General features: G+C 44.6%; 1 protein-coding gene across 8 annotated transcripts in view; it reads left to right on the forward strand.

Moving 5' to 3' along the window:
- Nucleotides 1-16,889, forward strand: part of mcf2la (mcf.2 cell line derived transforming sequence-like a) — a 65,297-nt gene that overhangs the window by 39,834 nt on the left and 8,574 nt on the right. For 7 of the 8 annotated variants that reach the window (XM_050063591.1, XM_050063596.1, XM_050063588.1 and 4 more), the window contains 17 exons: nt 2,602-2,716; nt 6,105-6,195; nt 12,182-12,295; nt 12,712-12,828; nt 12,996-13,145; nt 13,261-13,385; nt 13,507-13,621; nt 13,696-13,815; nt 14,110-14,301; nt 14,387-14,578; nt 14,670-14,823; nt 15,879-15,928; nt 16,021-16,100; nt 16,260-16,326; nt 16,414-16,529; nt 16,627-16,696; nt 16,784-16,876. In XM_050063591.1, coding sequence (XP_049919548.1) covers nt 2,602-2,716; nt 6,105-6,195; nt 12,182-12,295; nt 12,712-12,828; nt 12,996-13,145; nt 13,261-13,385; nt 13,507-13,621; nt 13,696-13,815; nt 14,110-14,301; nt 14,387-14,578; nt 14,670-14,823; nt 15,879-15,928; nt 16,021-16,100; nt 16,260-16,326; nt 16,414-16,529; nt 16,627-16,696; nt 16,784-16,876 — 1,961 coding nt within the window. Of the gene's footprint in view, nt 1-2,601; nt 2,717-3,298; nt 3,812-6,104; nt 6,196-12,181; nt 12,296-12,711; nt 12,829-12,995; nt 13,146-13,260; nt 13,386-13,506; nt 13,622-13,695; nt 13,816-14,109; nt 14,302-14,386; nt 14,579-14,669; nt 14,824-15,878; nt 15,929-16,020; nt 16,101-16,259; nt 16,327-16,413; nt 16,530-16,626; nt 16,697-16,783; nt 16,877-16,889 lie in introns of those variants that run through there. The other variant, XM_050063595.1, reaches the window with a different exon arrangement.

Below are 16,889 nucleotides of genomic sequence, written 5' to 3' on the forward strand. Positions count from 1 at the left end.
CTTTACAGTAGAAATGTGTACAGCCTGGTACAAAAAAAAAAAAAAGTCTTTATAGCTAATTTCCCCGTTCATGACAACTGTATGGGGGTGAATTTTTTTATAGTACTCACCAATTTAAATGTTATTAAGGCCTAAAGTTATGCATAAGTAAGGGAGTAGGCGCTTTGAGTGACGGTGCTGTCTGTTGACAAGTTGCTACCATGGTAACAACGTTGGTTAGGTAACATAAACATGTCATGAAAGTTAATTGGAATATTTTGGTCGCCTAAAAAGTCTTGTTCAGTGTTTGGTTGAACTAAAAGAACCTCTAAGGAGTCAGATATTCAGTTTTAGCTGTAATATTTTTTAGTTAGTGAGAACCTTACCAGCGTGCTAACTAAGCTAGAAACTCCATCCTCTCATCCAAAAATGGTCACCTCTCACTCAATAATCCAAGATGGCAATGGCCAAGGCTTCAAAACGGGAGTCCACAAACCAATGGGGGACGTTGAGGCTTCCGGGAAGTGCACCAGGGTTCTTACAACTTCCATGTCCATCATGTGAGGCCATTGGGCCCTTTTTCCCATAGACTTACCTTTAGAAAGAGATGTCGATAAATCAGTAGATACATTTTTGACCCCAACAAAATGACTAGTTTAACTGTCAGGATTTGATCCATTTGGTTCAAACACATTTTATCCCCACTTCAGTCCGCAAAGGCTAAACAGGAAATAGTGACTCGGCTGGTGAAGTCTCTAGTGCACGTGCTCTATGGGCCCAGTGATGCACAACATCCAGGTCATTTTACACCTGGGAAGTCAAACTTTTTTACTTCATGTGACACTGAATTCAGTTTTCTTTATACATCCATGGTGATGTGATGGTGGCTCTGTCCAGTATCTTATACATTCTGTGTATGTGTCACTTCTCACTCAGTCCTGTAACTTCCTTTAGACATAAATTTTTTTACTGCATCAAATTCAAGAAAGACAAACAGCAAATTCTGTACTTGAAGAAGTTCCTCCAAAGTCAACTTGTCTTGCAAAGTTTGACATTTTATTTACGTTTTTACACAAACAACCACTCACATTGAATCATGAAAAAAAGAACATGCACACTGATACACACAGAAACACACACTTAGGGCCTAGGGTTGGGTTACCATGACAGTAATGCCTGTCGAGTGACGGCATGTGAATAATTCACTACCCCAATGATCTGCTCTGCAACTCGACCCATCGACGAAAGAGAAGGCCCAGTGTGTGTGTGTGTGTGTGTGTGTGAGGCCCTTTTGATTTGATATACTGTCCTTTTAGTTTTTGTCCTTTTGTATGGACATGAGTGGAAAATGTGTTCAGTGTCAGTTAGTTCACAATGTTTAATTCTAGTTAAGTTTCCATTAGCTCACAGTGTTAGTTTCATTATGATAATATGAGGGTGTTTCAATACAAACACATTATGAAGGCAGTTGACTTACGGTCACGTAGACATCGTTGTGTCGACAAATTTGACCGTCTTGTATATTTTAATTTTATTTTGTTAGTTTTGTAAGTAGATTATATTGTTTCTGTTAGTTGTCTGTTTTTTCTAAACCTACATTTTATATTTTAATTCCAGTTAACCCTCAGAGACCTGCGAGGTCGCCTGCGATCCTGGCCGACATTCCTGTATTTTAGAGGCTATAGAGGGCTGATACTGGTCCCGTATGAAACTAGTATTTGAATATTCCTGCAGACTGGGCTCCCTAAACAGTCTTTGAATTACATAAATCAGGTCTGACAGGAAAGCTGAGACTCTTGTGGATTTAATGAACCCAATTTAATAAATGTTTGATGATATTAGCCCCCACAGAAGCCATTAAATTGTAGTGAGACTGTTTTTTGAAACGGACACCAGTGTGTTAAATGACCTACAGTGACCTCGAGAATAATCACAGCCTCATGAAACTGTACAAACACAAAGTAGAGACCACAGAGACGTGTATTCAGAGTATGGATGGCTTTCATAGGTATATTGATAATAAGGGGCTTTCAGCAATTTTCAAAACAAAAGTGTTCGCCATCCAGTCGCCAAAAAATGCAATTCTGATGGTTTTTGATTCCTAAAAACAGCATGGATTTTATTTTGTGGTGTTCTTCAAGGTCTTTCCAAAACCCTGGACCAAATTGTATCAACCCATAGAGATGTAGATGATCACGGGAATGGCCGTTGCACATTTTGACCATGATGTTCTAAGCCCCTATACACTCTAAACCTTTAGAATCCGAAAAAGCGCCTAACCAAAAGTAAAGTTTATTCCAGATTTATGACTAGAAGCTCTTGACACACAGGGCTAAGCTGCATCTCAAATGAATCTTCAGATTGCCAGCTTTTAGGTGATATATACCACTCGATGTGGCATATACTGTTGACCTGCTATCGCCCCCAAAATGATCCACCTCTCCCAAAAACATAAAGACAAAAATGTGTCTATGTGGGTCTCAGAGGGTGAAGTATGTCTCTCTGCTCCAGAGCTCCAGCTGTCACATAGAACAAGTCAATATAAAATCCCCAACATGCCAAAACACTGCTCAGATGTCACAGAGCCACCTGTGTCTGTCTCCCTGACCTGTGTGTCTCCAGGGGGCCGCGGGATGAACGGCAGCCCCATCATCGTCTTCCCAGAGTTCCCCGATTTCAGCGAGCTGGAGGAGGAGGAGATCCAAAATGTCCTTGGCTACCTCAGCAGCATCCCCAGGTTAGCACACACACACACACACACAAAGGGACACACTCTCGGCAGCTTCATTTGGTTTGACGACAAACTGTGAAAGGGATGCGGCCAATTTGTGGGGGTGCAATACCACGTGTGGCCACCGGATGTCAGCACAACACCAAAGGCCTGCCACAGGGAGAGAGCCACAAAAGACATAAAGAAATAGATTCAAGGGAGACTGAAAGGTTGCAGGGAAAGATATTTTAGATATTTTATATTCTGCAGACCTCCCAGTGAATAGCAAATTAATTTATTCCAGATATGGACAGAATTTTTCAAAATAAACTACCTCAATAAACCTGGTTTCAGATGTTCTTGAGGTTAAATGTAACATAATTAGTTTTGCATCATACACACTTCTTTTCTTCTCTCTCTCCTCCTTTATTGTCTCCTCCCTCTCACCTCCCCTCCGTCTCCTTCACCTTTGCTTTTCTGCTGAGCGCTGCACTCCCCTCACACACACATACTCATGCATACACACACATAATTAAGGGGAGGAGAAAGGATGGAGATGCATGTGTGTGTGTGTGTGTATATATATAGATGTACTTGTGTGTGTTCATGTGTGTGTGTCATGGCGGCCTTTTCTTTTTTTCCTGTGGCTCATCACCTTTCATATCCCACTAGCCCCCTCTGAGTCCCCTCCCTTTCTCCCCTCCAGCTCTTTGCACCCAGCTGCCAATCGGGTGCACTCTTGGCTCCGATTGGCTGTGGGGGAACAGCAAGACGCGGGGCTTGGATTTAATTGGCTGTTGGCTGCAGGCAGGTGGTGGAGGAGCGGAGGGAGAAGGGAGAGGAGGAGGGAGATGCTCTGTAAGGATGTGAGCGGTCACCTCTTTCCATCCGCGGGCTGCAAACAGATGATTGTGGATGCAGGAATTGAACAGTGACAACAGAGCGAGGAGACGTTGAGGAGGACTGGATGATTGCTGGATTATAACAATGGCATATTAAGGATTTTTTTGTGTGTGGAATAGCAAAGATTTCCCCCAGATTTTCAGCCGGCTTCATTCATGTGGTTGGAATATTTTTCCCAGTGAAGATGGATTGAGGATTCGATGCCGCAGCGTTCATTTGGTAGTGCAGTGTGTACATTTCCTCAATGTGTGTGTGTGTTAGGATGAAAATTGGCTAATAATGACGCCCAGATGGGCCGACTCAGCAGTATCCTACATTGGCCCCACAGTGTGTGTGTATGTGTGTGTATTGTGTCTTAATCCGTTTTGTGTTTAGTTGTCAGGGTGCATGTCAATTTCTCCAGCGGGACCTTTACAAGAATTACTGCATCCACACACACACTGGCACACACACACGTTAGCTTAATGAGGTTGCTACATATGGTGCTGCCTGTGGAATGAATGGCAAGATTTTCACACACACACACACACACACACATCAATGCAGAGCCAAGGTTGCCATGGTAATCACAAGGGTCGCTCATAATCATCACTGATGACAGATGATTACTACAGACAGTTGTTGCTTTCGTAGTGTTGCTTTGTAACACCCCCAAAATATTTGGAGCCCAAAAAAAGACCATTTAAAGGGATAGTTTGGATTTCATGAAGTCGGGTTGTATGAGGTGCTTATCCATAGTCAGTGTGTTACATATAGTAGATGTCATCCCAGTTTGGAGAAGCAGGCTGGAGTCCAACACGGACACTACGCAATGCATTGCTGTGGATGGGGGCCAGCAACAAAACGTAATTTAGCCACCTAAAAAAAGTCCCACTTAAAAAAAAATCAATATCAGTTTAAGAGTTCGCTATATTGAGAGTATTTTCACTTATTTACCTCACTGTCAGACACTGATTTACAATGGGGAAATGAAGCCGTTATATCACTCTCTTCACAGCCAGACTCCATTGAGAAAAACAGTGATTTAAGATTGCTCAACACAGGAGCTGCTGGTCTACTGCTGCCACAATCGGTTAGTTAGTTTGTGTTATTGTGCGACTTTGGCGGGTCCGAACAAACCCTTTTAAGCGCTGAAGTCACACAAAAACACAAACAAAATAACAGACCGAGGCAGCAGTAGACCAGCAGCTCCTGTGCTCAGCTATGTTAAATCACTGTTTTTCTCAATGGAGTCTGGCTGTGAAGAGAGCGATAAAACAGCTTCATTTTGCCGTTGTAAATCACAGTCTGACAGCAAGGTAAAGCAGTGAAAATACTCTAAGTATAGCGTACTCTTAAACTGATAATGATTGTTTTAGGTGGCTAAAGCCCTATTCAAACTGATAATGATTGTTTTAGGTGGCTAAAGCCCTATTCGGACGAGACGTGGGGTAAGGTAATTATTACCAGGGATCTTAGTCCTGTCCGAACGCGCCATGTCTGTAATCATTACGGATAATGTCAGTAAAAATTATGGCGACTTTTACCTTCTGTAAAACGGCCCGGAGAAAATACCTCGGGTAATATTAATCCTGTGTGAACGCGATCCTCTGTAAAAATGTATGGAAATATTTCGCCACGTCCTGTTTACAACCACTTTTTCCACGTTTTTTCGATGATGGAGGCGCTTGAAGAAGCATTCAGACGTAATAGTGGACATTCTTCTAATGATCGCCCTACGTGGGAGACCAATCAAACAGGTCGAGAAGAAAGTACTTTCAGAGACTTCTGGTTGTGTTAGGTAGGCCCAATATAAATCCATATTGCTAATCGTTGTGCACACACAATCCTGATCATGGGCAATATTTCACACTGGGCTAATCATTAATTATTATTATCCTTCAGCTGATGCTTACAGGAAGCAACGTAGCACACACATGCCGACAGGGAGGTGACGCCAGGGCGCAAACCGAGTTACCGCTCCCATCTGTGGTAGAATTACGGAGATTTCTTGTCCCGTGTGAATCAGACATTTATATTACAGACATCCTGTGGTTGTGAATCAGACATTTATATTACAGACATCCTGTGGTAAACTGACATTAGTCACCATCCCTGTGTAAAACTAATCCCGTCCGAATAGTACTTAAAACATATTTTGTTGCCGGACCCCATCCACAGCAGTACATTGCTTAGCTTCCATGTCAGACTCCAGCCTGCCTCTCCAAACTGGGGATGTCCCAACTGGCATCTGTTATATATAATACACTATCTAATGGATAAGCACCCCATACAGCCCCACTTCAAAAAAATCTGAACTCTCCCTTTAATGTGTCAGTTTTATATAAATCTTATACATACTATTATGAGTCAGTTATAGTGACAGCTAGCAGCTAGCTTTAGCTCTCACCAGGCAGTGACTTGAAGCTGAACTCTGAACTCTATGAACTCTGGGAAATGAAGTGCAGTAATATCACAATAATTGATAGTGATATATCTCTAGGTGATAATGGCGTGTGCTTCTCTCCCGCAGCGTTGCAGCATCAGGAGTGGGATTCATCCTGGTCATCGACAGACGACTGGACCGATGGGCCGCTGTCAGGGCTACCCTGCTCCGCATCGCAGTAAGCCCCTGTGTACTTGTGTGTGTGAGACTGGATCAGTTTGTTTGTGTGCATCATTTGCTGATGATGTACCTCTGACGACTACAAATGGCTGTTTTGGACTGTGAGCATCACTCTCCTGGTGCTAATGCCTGTTTGAGCATGGGTCTGTGGGTGTAGTTGCTGGTGTCAGCTGTATGTGTGTGTATAATTTTGTTTGTAATGGATGGTTTGGTGTTTGGTGTGTGTTTTCTCGCCCGTCCAAACTGTACATCATGTGTGTTTGATTCATTAGCTGTATATAAGGACATGTAGTGACAATTATTCGACTGTGTTGTGCTCTCTCTGGATGAAACAAAGCAGAAGGGGAGATAAAAATAGCGTGTTGTGCTGGAGTGGGCGGTGGATCCTCGCAGCGTGTGAACATAATTCGCGCGCATGTGTATGTGTTGAGATATCGTCCTCGAAGACACAGAACGTCTAAACTGTGCGAACCGATTTTGTAACTGTGCCACTGGCCTACTAGCCTACTTCTTGGACGATGTGAAACTTTCACTCCTCTCTGAGATGATGAAGAGTGAGAGTGAGGGATGATGAGAAGAAAGATAGTCAGGAACAGAGAAATAAAGAAGCAGAGGATTGACATCACACAGACTTGTGAATCAAAGTCACTGATTGCTGCTCTCAGAGGTCCTTTAACATGAAAAATGAAAACAGTAGAAAAGGAAACGGCTCTATCTGAGCTCCACCGCACCCTACACATCTGTTGTTAAGACACCCGTCCTGTATAACACCGTTTAGCATGTTCAGTATATGCAGATATATGCTAATGTATGCTAATTGGACACTGATTACAATCCAGCCGCATGGTCTTCCCATGGTCTTTGTAAGAAACCGTCCCCACTGTGACAATAAGTCATAATGAAGCTGCTTGCCTCATAAAGACTCCGCCAAGTCAGTTTAACCTGTACACACAAACATCTGCAACCCCCTCACAGTCATAATGGTAAGTTATCTTATCCCAGTCCACTGGCCCAGCCTGTGTCCTTGAAGGGGACGTTGATGGACTGTGAGGTTGCACTGATAGCAGAGAGCCAATCAGCTTCTCTGTTATAATCAGTGTTACTGCAGGTGTAAGAGTGAAACACAAATTGAGATGCATGGAAACAGCTGGCGAGTATAAATGTTCCTTAAACACGAAACCGAAGTCCTTTGATCAGAAGTTATTTTTAGCTTCCATCAATGACTCTCCTTTCAATATGAACCAGGAGCCAGCAGCACGTTAGCTTAGCTTAGCATTAAGACTGAAAACAAAGGGAAGCTGCTAGCCTGACTACTGTCCTTGTCCCAGTATACCAGCACCAGAGGGGAATCGATTTATTGAGCGAAGTATGTCCGACTCCTCTACGATAGATATGCCAAGTTATAAACAAGTTAGCTACGGTTAGCTAGCAGCTAAATGGTACCATGGTGGACAACTTTACAGCTCTGTAGCCTACATTTCGTACACGCTGGACCCTTTACTTTTTGTACCGATGAGATGCACGCTGGATGTAGGTTTCGCCATGTTGTTGGTGGATTCTTCTTCTGTTAGCATTTAATGCTGTTTGACTTCGAAACTGTGGAGCATGCTCAGAACGCCTAGGCCAGTTTGAGTCTGATTGGCTGTATACATGCAGGAGTAAGTCGACTCCCAGTCACAGTATCTGGGTCTGTTAGTCCGACTTTGAAATTTGATTTAGTACGATATCAGTCGAAGTAACACGTTAACATGTATTTTAAAAGTCAGGTTTTAGTTGGACTAACACAACAAATCCATTTTCTCTAATGCCATGTAAACGCACTGACTGACGTTTTTCGGTATCTTTCACCTTTTCCAGTCTGTTTTGTGTCCAAGTCTGTTCTGAAATCTTGCAAGAGTTGACTTGCTGCAGGGAGAAAACTGACTTTTCCACATTGTCGAAATCAGCTAAACATTCAGACATGACACTGAAGACCTTTCAAAGAGAAGTAAGATACGCTCTCTCCAACTCTCTTGTGTTTCCTCCTTGCGCGAAATTCCAGACAAAGCTTTTCGTTTGCACAAAACAGACAGGAACAAGGGAAAGGCGCAGAAAAACTCTCCATTTCCAGTCCTTTGCATAATGTTGTAAGACACTCATAATAACAATCTGAGCCTGTTAGCAGCAAAAACCACATTCTCACTCCGACCTCGTCACATATCGACGTTTGGTCATGGACTCTCCATGTCAAGATACGATGTGCAAGGTACCCTGGGTGCATTGGTTGTTGACGTTCTGGGATGTCATGTTCAGCTTGTTACATGCATTGTCTGTTTTCAAAATACACCTCCGTTTTCACAGAAAATGGATGGTTTGCATACAGTCTCTTTCAAAATAAAAGCACGCTGGTACAACACTGCGAATTGACATGATTTTCCTTCAAAAACAAACTCACATGGTTTGGTTTTGCCAACACAGGCAGATGGTTGGGTTTAGGCAACGAAAGCATGTGGTTGGGTTTAGAAAAAAAGATCAAAAGTCACTGACCAAGCGCTTGATTTCGACGACTTTCGAGTGAGACCAGGTTGCAAAAACAAACACGTGTAGCGAGCGTAAATTGGCACAGCGCACCTGCACCTGTGGTTACATCGGAGCCTGTTTCAGTAAACTCTCTCTCAATACTCAAAACCAGGGAAAATAGGATCCAGATTAAAAAATACCAGAGTTCCCCTTTAACTACCATGCTATATCTTGTTTGTTTAATCAATATAAAACTCTCTAAAGCTCTCACTGATGACAATAACACTAGGGCAACGAGTCTCACATTCCTCCATACCCAGTCTTTGACCCTGTGATGTCGAGAGGCAGGTGGGAGTGTATCAGCACGGCAGCACAAGCTTCTCTGCAGGATCTCCTATTGTCCTGCTGATCACCTCGCTCTGTCTCCCTCCATTACTTCTCCTCTTTGTTCTGCTTTTGTGTTTCCACCGTCTCCTTGGAGTCGTCTTCCACATCCCTCCCACACATCACTTTAAAAAGTGCACCAAGTGGGAGCACTGTATTCTTATCGTCAGCTATATTTGTCCGAATGTTTATCGTTGGAAAATGAAATCATAGCGTGACAACTGTAAACAAAGAAAATGGTTGATGTCACAGTTTCTACAGCTTCCTATCTCGTGCTGTAAAGCATCATCTACCAATGAGCTGCTGGTAGAGGCTGATAATCTTGTTGACAGCACTAATAACAGAAGCCTCTCATGATCTAGACTATTCTCAGCAAAATGAGGTCCTTATGTCGTCTTCTCAAAGATCCTTTTATATGAGACCCGTTCAGAAAGATACAGCAGGTGTGTCAGCTTTAAGTCCTGCAGGTTTCATGTAGAAAGCATTGTATCCCGAGATGTCCACGATTGCACAGGCAGCATTATAACGCAACCTGCAGGCATGAGGAGCAGGTGGCGAGAGCAGCGTCTCCTCCTCAGTCCCCTGTGGTGGATGTCCGTCTCGGCCCGGGCAACGCCTGCTTTGTCCGCCAACCAATGACACGCCGTCTTACTGGAGAATGAAGGTCTTCCATCTTCCCGCGAGGCTCTCTGCTCATCAAGGCCGTTCAAGGTCGCCTGCTGCCATTTGCCGGTTCCCCTGCCGGATAGAGAAGTGATTAGCGTGTGTGCACAGATGCTTACAGGCTGGCATGTTGGCTGGCTGACCAGCAGCGTTTAGACTCATGCACAGAGATGGAAGATGAGCTTTGACCTCTCGTTGATAATCATGTAATTAAATGGCATTTGGCTCCCTTTCCGACATGATAGCTTAACATGGTTGGTACCAGTGGATGTCCAGCTTGTCTTCTCACATCTCACCATCAGCTCTGCCTGTCGTATCTGCTGCATCGTCATATTTTCTTGTGCCAGACATTTGTCCATCACCTGTCTGCTCGCTTCATCATCATCGTCTTTATTAGTCAAAGTTTCTGAATCTTCTCCGAATGCTTCAACACCCGACCTCCATCCAGTCGTCCACACTCTTCCTGTTGATCTCCCGTCCAAATCCCAGACTTCAATGAGGGCAAACAGGGCGAATCCACATGCTTCTGCACCTTCGTCGCTGTTGCAGCCCATCTTTGTGATTTAGCCTAATAAATATGCACTCACTGAAGCATACAGGAACATTGCTGCGGGGCTACGACGCAGACAGCTCTATCAGCTGGTGCAAAGAGGACGCCTGAATTTGTTGCTACCCGGCTAAAAAAGCCGAAGAGCACAGCAGCCTCTGTCGATGTCTTTGTCATAATTTGGACACTCTGAGCATGTGAATGGAGGAGGTTTAATATGGTGGAGCTGTAACTCCCACGAGGACAATGTGGACGTCATTAGACGACAACACTGGAGTGGGTTTCCTCCCCAGAAGAATATAAATCAGCCCGGTCAACAGAAAATTATATTCTAATCCTAATCATTTATTTATGTGCGCTTTTTATCTGCGAAGAGTGTGCGCGTGTGCATCCCTTTAATGTCCAAGTGTGTGTCCAGGGGTAGCGCATTAGCATGTGTGTGTTCATCTGTCAGGGGGATGCACCGAGCAGATTGTGTATTATCATGTTAATGCGAAGGTACAAATTAAAGCAAGACCTCTCAGGGTTTATTGAATTTAATGGATTCCAATTACGGATATATGCGTCCTGTGTTGTTGGGAGGAGAATAATTTGCTTGGCTTATTTATTCTCGTTCTTTCCTGTAGTTTTTATCCGCAGGTGTGATTTGGTGTTATTGAAACTGTGCCGTCAGTTTGGGAGGAAACTGGAGAAGATGTAGAACGAGCGCTGAATTTTTCCAACCTGGCTGTCTTTCATCAACATCACAGCAGGCGGAGTGTGTGTGTGTGTGTGTGTGTGTGTGTGTGTGCCAAAAATAAATGAGTGGAGGTGCAGCGCCATCCACACTTTTTAAAAAGACATCTCTCTCCCTTAATTTGCCCCTCGCACACACACACACACACTCTCACACACTGCCTGTCTGTATCATCACTCTCGCCTGCATTCCGTCATGCACTCTCCATCTCTCCCCATGCGTTTTGCCAAGGAGACCGTTTCCATGGTAACGCAGTTCAGGCATTTCATGACTATGATGTATGTGTGCTGCTGTGTGTGTGTGTGTGTGTGTGTGTGAGCACAGGTCTCCTTGCAGACTAAATTAAAACCACGCACAGGCTTTTTTTAACCGATTCTATTAAAGCGCTCGCGCCTGTTGTTACGGGATGTTCTCGATGAGTATCAGCTCTTTAGCGATGATGTCGGATGCAGGCGATGGGTGGCACCATTTTGTTACCATGTTGCTCCCTCACATTTGAGATACAACCCCTCTAAATGGTTAAATGATGCAATAAACCTCGTAAAACAAAACATTTCCAGATCATTCAGTGTAATATTTTTGTGTTTCCTATGTTGTCACACATCCCTCAGCGTGCCTCTGGCCCTGTGTGTGTGTGTGTAGAGAAGTGTGCAAACATGTCACCCCACATCGATTTATGATGCCTAACAGGGTGGAGTAATTCACCCAGGGTTTTTAGACGAAGCCATAAGCAATATAGCCTTTCAGCTGAGTGGCCTCTTGGGCCGGTGTCTGTGTGTGAAGGCAATTCTACGCTTTTAACCTGTTAGCGTGGAGGTGCAGAGACAGAAACTGCGGTTAGTCCCAAAGCCACGGGATTAATTTGCCGTGTAGTCGGAGGTTTCTTGACAGGAGGTGCAACGAGGGAGCAACTGTGAAGATTTGTAGGAGAATTGGTGGATATTAAATCTCAGACAAACCCGTTAGTGGTTCAGGATTGTAGCAGAGGGACAGACAGAGGCCAAGTGGGGCATCTGTCCGTGTTGTCTAAATTGATCCATGTCACCTATCTTACCCCTGCAGACTGTTTCCACACCTGCATTCCCCTAAAATTGTAACATACACATACCAGCAGATTACTAAAAGCTTTTATACCCTCTCTTTCTTCTCTCCCAGGGTTCATTTCCAGGGAACTTACACTTGGTTCTGGTGCTGCGTCCCACTACTTTGCTCCAGCGGACTCTGTCAGACTTCCTGTTCAAGTACAACAAGGATGAGTTCAAAATGAAGGTATGACATGTACATATCGTTTGGCTAAACTTTCAGCTTCTGAAATAATCAGAGAAGTTATTTTGCTTCTTAAATGTGCACAAAATGTCTCTTAATTGGGAGTCGGACAACAGCTCTGCAGCTCCGCTCTGATCTCTGCTACGTTCACATTTCACAGAATGTTATTAATATTTTCCTCATTAATGATTCATTAATTCACTCATCTGCATTCTCCGCAGGCTTAGATGATGCTCTCCTTGAGACAGTCCTGAGACTTGTCACATCCAGATATTAAAGTCACATAATGAAAGCATCATCTTTGTCATCACTGTCTCTGTTATATTGGCAGAAATGTTCATTTCGGGCCAATGCTGATATTTCATTTCGGAGCCAAAATAAAGCTTCATATAATTAGCTGATTGTGTTTGTTTTATCAGGTGGTGATGCTGAGTTCGGTGACTGAGCTCCACGCCTACATCGACCCCGGACAACTGACCACGGAGTTGGGAGGCTCGCAGGAATACTGCCATGACAGCTGGATCTCACACCGCACTGTATGTACACACACGCACAAACTTTTCTTTGTTCCTGTCTTTTGAAGTGCATTTTCTCACACTTTAAAGATTTTTTTTTTTTGCACATGGGATAGTATCCATACAAAAGAACTGCAGACTTTTTCCGGTTTGACTTTTCATGTTCGACCCGAATGTCTCCTCTACAGGCAATCGAGGCGTTCGCCCTCATGGTGAAGACCACGGCTCAGACCCTGCAGGCGTTTGGCACTGAGCTCGCAGAGACAGAACTACCCAACGATGCCGAGGCCACCACCAACCTGCTGCACACACACACTCTGAAGAAGGAGAGAATGAAGGTCAGATTCCTGTCTTTTCCATGCGTGGTATCCAGCCATGTGTTTTAATCTGTCTCTTGCTCTCTGTTGCACCAAGAGCTTTAATGTTGATCAAAATTATTTGCTCAATTTTCAGGAGGACCTGCAGGTGGCGCTGTCTCAAGGGGGACGTCTGTTGGAGTGCATCAATGAGCCTCTACAGACAGACCCTGAGTACAGCATGACCTACGATGAAGTGGAAAACTTAGCTACTGTACAGAGGTAGACGAGAAGATGATGGAGACATAGCAAGATGAGGAAGTTGCTCCTGCTCGCATTCATTAATCCTCTCTCCTCTTTTCCCATCACTCCTCCTCCCTTTTTTTGCCCTCCTCTTCTTCAGACTCCTTGGTCAGCTGGACGAAACAGAGACAGCGTTCGACGACTTCTGGGAGCGTCACCACACCAAGCTGGAGCAGTGTTTACAGCTCCGCCATTTTGAAAAGCACTTCCGTGAAGTGAGTTGCATTCCAGGAAAAGTAGTTTTAAACCTGTACTCATGACGCAGCATTAACAATGCGTGTGTTCGTAGGTGCGCGCCCAGCTTGACGTGACATCCGAGCGCTTGTCTGGTTTCTCAGAGGTCAGCATAAGCCCCGCCCATGCTGAGCACGTTCTCCGAGAGCTCAGCGGCCACGAGGACAAAGCCTGTGTAAGACACACGTGGAACAGAAAACACTTTGACCTTTGATGCATCCTTGAAGCCATATGGCTAATGATATAATCAATGTGATGCCCTGTTCATCCCCCCACTCGCTGGGAACGAGTGGAAGTAGATGGACCAATGATACATTAGGCAAACATAAGCCAGGAGAGGACAATGGGAGGTCGTTTTACAGTCAGTGGTTGATTGATTGGCATGTCCGCTGCTGTTAACTGACAAGCCACTGTTCTCGGTGTATCCTTGAGTATATTAAGCACAAATCTCATCACTGTGTCTCAATAGGACGCACTAGACCGTGCCATGTCCCTGGCTGGTGAAGGTGACAGGCTGATAGAGAACTCCCACTACGCCGAGGACTCCATCAGGCCGAAATGCAGCGAGCTGAGAGCAGTGTGCGAGGAGATCAACTCCACGCTGCGGAGCAAGAAGGGCCTACTGCTCAGGGCCATGGAGCTCCACCACGCTCTGGAGAAGGTATGGGTGGCGCTCAGATTGTATGTGTATAATGTAAAGAAATGGGAGTAGTAGAAAAAGAAGAATAAGACACTTTTCCTTCCAGGCGTCACGGTGGTGTGAGGAGGGCATCTTCCTGTTGGCCAGCCAGCCAGTGGACCGCTGTCAGTCTCAGGACGGAGCCGAAGCAGCGCTGCAAGAACTGGAGCGATACCTGGACACGGCGCCGCTGCACACCCTCACCGACCGCAGCGCCATCTGCTGCCAGTATGAGGCGGTGCTAACTACTCAACTCAGGGTCAGCAGGAAGTGGATTTAACAGATGACATCATGTTTCGTTCACCTTTTAGTTATCTCACTGCAATAACTGTGTGTTTGCGTGTCATCAGGACCAGATAGAGAAAGTTTTCCAGAAGCAAAGTTCTGTCCAGGAGATGTTTGAGAAGAGACGTGTCAGCCTGAAGAAACTCGCTGCTAAACAGACCCGACCAGTCCAGCCAGTAGCACCGAGGCCTGAAGTGAAGTCACCACTCTCCTCTCCCAGTAAGGCTGTGATATTCAGAGCAGTAACACAGCAGCAAACCACTGTTGTCTATGTAAAGATATAACCGAGTAATGGCTATATACATGGCGTCCTGAGCTGTGGTTTCTGTGGTTGTCAGTGTGTGTATTCCTCTGGTTAGCTCATCATCGCTACTTTGCACGTGCTCATCAGGTTACCTCTGATATGGGATAGGGATGTCACAGTAGCGTAGTGCTCACCCAGTTCCCCCCGATTAATGCTGCTTACTCTGTCAGCACTGTTGTTTAGCACTGTTTATGGGGTTAGCGTCGTTTGCTAGCTGCTGGCTCAGTCGTCTCCTGTCTTGATTTTAGCAGCCATTTTAGATTTAGTCTTCTTCTTGAGATAAAAACGCCTATTAGTTTTAATCACATTTTAGTTATGTTTAACGTTCATAGTTTTTTTGTCTAGTTTTAGTCGACGAAAACTCAAAACACTTTAGTTGACAGCCATTCAGCAGCTAACGAGCAGCGCTAACTGCTAACAGCCACCACTGCAACTACCAAACTCCACAGATCCATTCAACAGCTCTAACATTTACAGTCAGACACACACGGCGGTTTATTTACTGCCGAATTAGAGCTCACAACTCGCACCAAAGGCTAATGCTGCTCCGATGTGAGTGCTTTTGCTGGCTAGCGAAACATCCTGGTGCAGACTATTTACTGGAGTTTACTAGCCTGTCTTTCATCCGTTCTTTCAGTGTCCGATAGTCCACCACGAACATTTTCGTCACATCTTGTCTCGTCAACGAAACTGAAACATAGATTTCGACTTAGTTTTTATTATCAAGGTCTATTTTTAGCTCGTCATCGCCTCATTTTTGTCATGCAAAAAGGTCGTTGACGAAAGTTTTCGCCATAGTTTTTATCAACACTGATCACCTTTATGTTGAGGACTGCGTGCAGGCAATTCACACACTCTGGATTTTGCCCCTTTAATGAAAGAGAGCATCAGTTTTAGCGAGGCTTGATTTTAAATCAGAGCTCATCTCACCTGGTTGGTGATAAAAACATGTTTTGTCTCTGTCGTTCAGATCAACAGAGAAAAGAGAGACGATACTCCGCAGACAATGCCATCAAAAAGGTAACCACTGATCAACTGTCTAAGAGTTTTTCTTAGAGGTTATTAAAAGATATGTCAAAGCAAATACTGTATATGAATGTGTGTGTTTCCAGGTGGAGTCTCCCCTTCATAACGGTGGCACCAGACATGCTTCTCTCTCAGAGGAAGAAGAAAACCTGGCAGTGCTTCGGCGGTAAGGGATCAAATGTCATCCTCAGAGCCAATGGACAGTGATACTGAGCTCACTTTTCTCTGTCTGTATCAACTAACTGAAAGCTCTCTCAACGTATTATGTTTAAGAGATACACAGTTACCACGACTGAAACTTGTATTATGTGTTTTTGTGTTGCAGCCACGTGATGAATGAACTGCTGGAGACGGAGAGAGCGTATGTGGAGGAGCTACTGTGTGTGCTGGAGGTGAGTGTTTGCCATGTCACACATTCATCTGCTCTCTGTATCAGCAGCTCTGTTGATGTAACGTACTGTATGTAATATTAAACTCAGGGCTACGCAGCTGAGATGGACAACCCTGCCATGGCTCACCTCATCCCCAGCACCCTGCTGAGCAAGAAGGTCGTCTTGTTTGGCAACATGTCGGAAATCTACGAGTTTCACAAGAGGTATGCGTCTTTATGCTATGCTAAGCTAAGCTAATTAGCGGCATATTTACCATACACATCTAATTAAACGCTTAAATGTCATGTCGTTTGTCTCCAGGACATTTCTAAAGGAACTGGAAGCATACACTGACTGCCCAGAGCTAGTGGGCCGCTGCTTTTTAGAGAGGGTAAGTGCTCACTTCCTGCTCTCTGAAGCCAATAACAAATGTTAATCTCAAAAAGCTGAATTCACATACTTTCATTTGCGCCTGCAGATGAAGGACCTACAGATCTACGAGGCGTACTGCCAGAACAAACCTCGCTCTGAGAGCTTGTGGAGACAGTGCTCCGACTGTGCCTTCTTCCAGGTCTCACCTCTCT

Source organism: Epinephelus moara, chromosome 15 (assembly GCF_006386435.1).
Source record: "Epinephelus moara isolate mb chromosome 15, YSFRI_EMoa_1.0, whole genome shotgun sequence".
Lineage (NCBI taxonomy): Eukaryota > Metazoa > Chordata > Actinopteri > Perciformes > Serranidae > Epinephelus > Epinephelus moara.